We start from the raw sequence: 5,533 nt of genomic DNA on the forward strand, positions 1-5,533 counted from the left end.
CCGTGTGTGTGTTGTGCTGGCGATGATCCCATTAGTGCTGTGCTCTCCTGATCTAATTTGCTGCCACCAGAGCCCGGTGCTCTCCTGGCGGCCAAAGCGCCGAGCAGGGAAAACAGCAGCGGGAGCCTTTTGTGTTTTCCTGGCCCTAGAACTGACGGGGCTGGGTTGTGCCGCGGCTCCTCTTGCCCGTAACGCCGCGTGGAGGGGCCTGGACCGGGCGCTGAGCCCTCCTGCAAAGGGACGTGCGTTTGTTTAGGCACAGCCTAAAGTCAGGTTTGCAGGTGGGGAAACTGAGGCACAGGGGAGGGAAGTGGTAAAGGCAGAAAATCCCATCATTAATGATATTAGTTACTAAACGCCCACTTGCCCCTGTTTGCATCCCTTCTGTAATTGATAAATGTGTGAGTTCAGCGGTGCTGGAACCGAGCCCGTGCCCCCGCGAAGCCCCCGCATCGCCCCGTTCCCAGCCTTAGATGATCCTCCAGGTTTGCATCTCTCTCTGTCTCTTTTGCAAGAGAAATATTTTTCCAGGCCCTGCCTCCATCCATTATCGTAAAGTGGCTTCACTTGGCCCGGAGTTAATAATTCACCTTTCCTTAGAAGATGGATGCTCCATCCCGCTGGAGTTTAAATATTCATGGGGAAGGGATGGCAGCAACCGCTGAATCGCGTCCGGCAGCCCCGTGGGGCCGCTCTGGGTGGGAGCGCGGTGACATGGCCAGTGCCACCGCCCGGCGTTGGTGGCCTTGACATGTCCCCCTGCTTCCCCCCCAACGCACAGCTGATCCCAAGCAGCGGAGCCGGCGAGCGCCTGACCATGTTCAACGGGGATGCCAGCTCCTCGGCGGCCCGGAGCGTCATCCGCAGCTCCAGCATCAGCGGCGAGATGTACAACATCGAGCAGAGCGTGCGGGGCAGCGCCGACTCCGTCACCATCACCAAGAAGAGACGCTCCAGCCTGGGCGCCAAGATGGTGGCCATCGTGGGGCTGTCCCAGTGGAGCAGGAGCACCTTGCAGCTCAACCAGACGGGTGAGCGGCCGCTGGGGACACCCAAAAAAGCCGTTTGAAATCCCCAATGCTGCTCCAGGTGCCAAAACCATTTGCAAACCTGAGCATGGGAGGGGTCCAGGCTCAGCGTTCCCCTCCCAGTAACACCAGTCTCGGCTGTGGGCAGGGACAGAGCTTGGAGAAAGGACTTGTCAAGCACTTTGGCTCTGGGAAATATTTAAATGCTTAAAATAGCTTTTTAAAGGGTGGGGGAAGCAAAAGCCTCATTTTAGCGCAGGCTTTTTCTTCAGTTATTGCTTTTTTATTCTGGTTCTCGTTGGCATTTTGCAATTCGGGAGATGCTTTATAGAGAGGAGTGAATTCAGAGCCCTCCAGCCCTGCACATCCGAAGGGTTCCTGAAGGGGTTTAATTATCCCCAAAAGCCACGCAAAAAGTGCCAGAGTCCGGCAGAACCTCACCTGGGGACGGCAGGACCGGGACCCTTTGGCTGCGGCATCCGGGGGAGCAGCAACTGCTCTGGGGGGCTGCGGGGTCAGGAAAAGACTTCTGCAGGGACAGCCCCAAATTACGGGGACAGCCCTGAATTAGCAGGACAAACCTGGTCCCCCCAGGAGCAGCCGTGGCGCGGTGACAACACACAGACGCTCCCGCGGCAGGAGCGGGGCTGCCGGCAGTGCCAGGGCTGGATGCTCGTGTCCTGCCATCTGCCACCACTCGGGACACGTGGCGTCAGGGACACTGTGACCGTGGGGAGGAAGGACGACACCAGCTCGTGTTGGGCTGTCAGCCGTGCAGAGGCACGATGGCAGTGGTGGGGACATGGCTGGGACACAGGCAGTCTGGGGGTCCCCTCCAGCACCGGATCGTGTGCTGGGCGCTGCAGGGCTTCACCCCCAGGGAGGTGTATAAACCACGATGGATAACTCATGGCAGGAAGGTGGGAGCAGCCCGTGGGGATGCTCTGGCCGGTCCTTCCATCTGGTTTGAGGGTTTAGTGGCAGCGAGTGCTTCCCAGGCTCACTCCCCATCTCGGCTTCCAGAGGGTGGCCCCAAAAAGCTGCGCAGCAACATCCGGAGGAGCACGGAGACGGGCATCGCGGTGGAGATGAGGACCAGGGTCACCCGGCAGGGCAGCCGGGAATCCACCGACGGCAGCACCAACAGCAACAGCTCCGACGGCACGTAAGGCACAGGGGGTGGCACCGGGGGGACAGGAGCTGGGCACCCTCCCTGTGCTCCCAGAGCGTCTTGCTGGAGCCCCTGATGCTCCATGACAGCCCTTTGCTCTCCCTGGGGCAGGTTCATCTTCCCCACGACGCGGCTGGGAGCTGAGAGCCAGTTCAGCGATTTCCTTGATGGGCTGGGGCCGGGCCAGCTGGTGGGACGGCAAACACTGGCCACCCCGCCGATGGGTGAGTGCCGGCCTAGGGGGGGTCCCTACCCAGGGACGGGGGTCCCATCTCCACCCCCGCAGAGCAAGGGCTGCATTCTGGCTGGTGCGGGGCTGAGCAGGGCTGAAGGATGCTGCAGTAAGAGGGTCGGGGCTGCGGGGGGACGGTGACACGTGCTGTGGGGGACAAGCTCAACGTGGCAGCGTCCCCCGCCGCTGAGCACGGCCGGCTCGGTGCATGGCTGGGGATGCCTTGGGCTGTTGTTCCCGCTGCCAGTTCCTTGCGCAGCCCCTGACTCGCTGTTGAAATGCCAAGTGTGTTTTGAGAACATCCAGGTTCACCTCGCTCCTGTTAAACCCCGCTGGGACATCAGCTCGCCCCTTCCCCGTCCCCATCTCCCACCCCCCGGGGCCGCAAGGCAGTGAGCGACGGGGACCCGCCGGCCAAGGGACATACGTACGTACAACGGGACAGCGTAAGCGGGAGAACAACTTCCCAGCGAGCTCCCCCAGCCACGTTTTCTCCCACAGATTCCCCAGGGAGAGGGGAAGGACCCCAGTGAAGTGCCCCCGGTGGGTACTGAGCCATTGACCCCTCCAGCCCTTGAGGGCATCACCCGGCCAAGGCACAGCCTGGGTAACCCCGGCTCTGGTTAATCCCAGCTCTGGTTAATCCCAGCCCCTTTTCCCATCATGAGGAGAAAAAAGAAACTCACACTGTAAGGCTGGGGATGGGGGGGCTCTCACCCACTTCTCTCTTCGCTGCTCTCTCGGCTTTGTCCTGCCTCCAAATTCACGATTAATCAGGCGCCCGGTGGCGGGATGCTCGGTGTGCTTGAGCGCTGAGGATGGTGGAGCAGGTTTGAGGGTGCAGAAGCTGCCGGCCCTGGAGGTGACACCTCCCACCTGCTTTCTGGGCAGCGGCAAAAGGGACAGGGAGCTGGTGGGGACCAGCCGGGGGCTGCGGCCGTCCCTGCTGGGGGGTGGCCAGCGGGGAGGGCGCTGAGCGCGTCTCCTCCCTCCGCCCAGGCGATGTCCACGTCGGCATGGCTGACCGCAACGGGCAGCTGGAGGTGGAGGTGATCCAGGCGAGGGGACTTATCCCAAAGATGGGCTCCAAGTCCATCCCTGGTAGGTGGCTGGAGAGGGAAGGATCAGGGATGGAGGGGACGCGATGGGGATGGAGGGGAGCGATGGGGATGGAGGGGACGCGATGGGGATGGAGGGGACGCGATGGGGATGGAGGGGACGCGATGGGAATGGAAGGGAGCGATGGGGATGGAGGGGACGCGATGGGGATGGAGGGGATGCAATGGGGATGGAGGGGAGCGATGGGGATGGAGGGGACGCGATGGGGATGGAGGGGAGCAATGGGGATGGAGGGGACGCGATGGGGATGGAGGGGAGCGATGGGGGTGGGTGCTGTGCTGGGCTTCAGTGTTTCTCACCCGTTTTCCAACGCAGCCACCTACGTGAAAGTTTACCTGCTGGAGAACGGCGTGTGCCTGGCCAAGAAGAAGACCAAGGCGGTGAAGAAAACCTGCGACCCGTCGTACCAGCAGCCTCTGCTCTTCGAGGAGAGTCCCCAGGGCAAAGTCCTGCAGGTGACGTGTCCCCACGCAGATACCTGGGGACAGGGAGGGCTTCGGGGAGCGAGGACAGGGCACCACCAGCATCCTCTTTGCTGTCCTCCAGCCCGCAGCCTCCCCATCCCAATCACACCCAACCCACCGAGTTTTCCCCCAAAACTCGCACGGCAGGGCAGGTCCCCTAACGCCTCCTCTGCCCCGCAGGTGATCGTCTGGGGCGATTACGGGCGCATGGACCACAAGTGCTTCATGGGGATGGCCCAGATCGTCCTGGAGGAGCTGGATCTCTCCAGCACCATAATGGGCTGGTACAAACTCTTCCCCACCTCCTCGCTGGCCGACTCCAGCATCGGGCCCCTGACGCGCCGGCTCTCCCAGTCCTCCCTGGAGAGCTCCACCAGCCCCTCCTGCCCGTAGGCGGCAGCTTGGGGACAGGAGACACCCAAAACTGTCAGTGGATAGCTGTAAATATCCTAAATATCCCGTTCTTTTTATTTTTCCTTTCCCCTCTTTTTTTTTGTTTTTTTAATTTTCTCTTTATTTTTTAACTCTCCTTCCCAAAACAACCCCAACAAAGCTCTCAACACGCTCCTCCCCGAGCAGAGGGAACATCGCAGGGGGAGCGGGGGCCCTGGGTTTGGAGGCAAAGGGAAGGAGAAGCAAAAGAACCCACCCCAAGCAAACCCCGGCCGTGGGGCAGAGCGAGGGCTGCGGCCGCCCACCGGCCTCGACTGTTACCCAAGCGCCGCGTCTCTGCCGCCCGCCCGGCCGGAGCAGCTCGGTCCGATCCATCCGGCGCCGCCGCAAGCAGCACGTCAATGAGGTTTCTTTTCCTTGCCTCTGAGGAAAAGGTAGCTTTTCAAAGGAAAGAAAAACTCCGAAAAATATCCAACTCAGCACTATTTTTTCTTTTTGGTTTTGTTTCTGAGGAATGTAGCATCTTCTATTATGTAGCTTGCCACGTGCTAACAACACATTCACTCTCTGCAATATCTAAGAGACCCCAGGTCGACCGGGAACATCTGCCCGTTTGTTCGTTTTCCAACACAAATCCTGCGACACTGAGCAAGCACTTCTGGTGGCCATTTTTCTTTGGTTTCTTTTTGGTAGCATGTAGCCTGTGACCAGTGACATTGCCAAAGCGAGAGACTGAACAGAAAAAGGTGCGCTCACCTCCCCGAAGCGTACGCTGGTCTTACCCTCGTGTTCCGCCACCCACCGTGGGCTTGTACGGCCAAAGCGAGACCCAAAATATAAACTCTGCGATGCCTCACGTGAAAATCTGAGTCAGGAGAAGGTGACCAGACGGAGCAGGAATATCGTGATGCTGGTTGATCGTCTGTATCCCAGCCCCTTCATCAATGAGGACCAGCTCGAGGTCTGGGATGCTTTCTTGGGGTCCAGGATGCTCACCCTGGTCTTGGATGCTCTCCTGGGATCCAGGATGCTCCCCCTGGGATCCAGGATGCTCCTCCAGGTTCAGGATGCTCCCGGGGGATCCAGGATGCTCTCCCTGCGATCCAGGATGCACCCCTGGGATCCG

General features: G+C 60.3%; 1 protein-coding gene across 1 annotated transcript; it reads left to right on the forward strand.

Annotated features, from left to right (window-relative positions):
- Positions 1-817: 817 nt before the first annotated feature.
- On the forward strand, positions 818-4,714 carry RIMS3 (regulating synaptic membrane exocytosis 3; the record flags this gene model as incomplete). The annotated part of the gene is made up of 6 exons (XM_080357741.1): positions 818-1,031; positions 2,052-2,193; positions 2,311-2,423; positions 3,431-3,532; positions 3,866-4,005; positions 4,195-4,714. The coding sequence occupies 6 exons, from the start codon at positions 818-820 to the stop codon at positions 4,405-4,407; spliced, it is 924 nt and encodes a 307-aa protein (XP_080213867.1). The 3' UTR covers positions 4,408-4,714.
- Positions 4,715-5,533: the final 819 nt, after the last annotated feature.

This window comes from Nesoenas mayeri, assembly GCF_963082525.1.
Source record: "Nesoenas mayeri genome assembly, chromosome: 21".
NCBI classification, from domain to species: Eukaryota; Metazoa; Chordata; class Aves; order Columbiformes; family Columbidae; genus Nesoenas; species Nesoenas mayeri.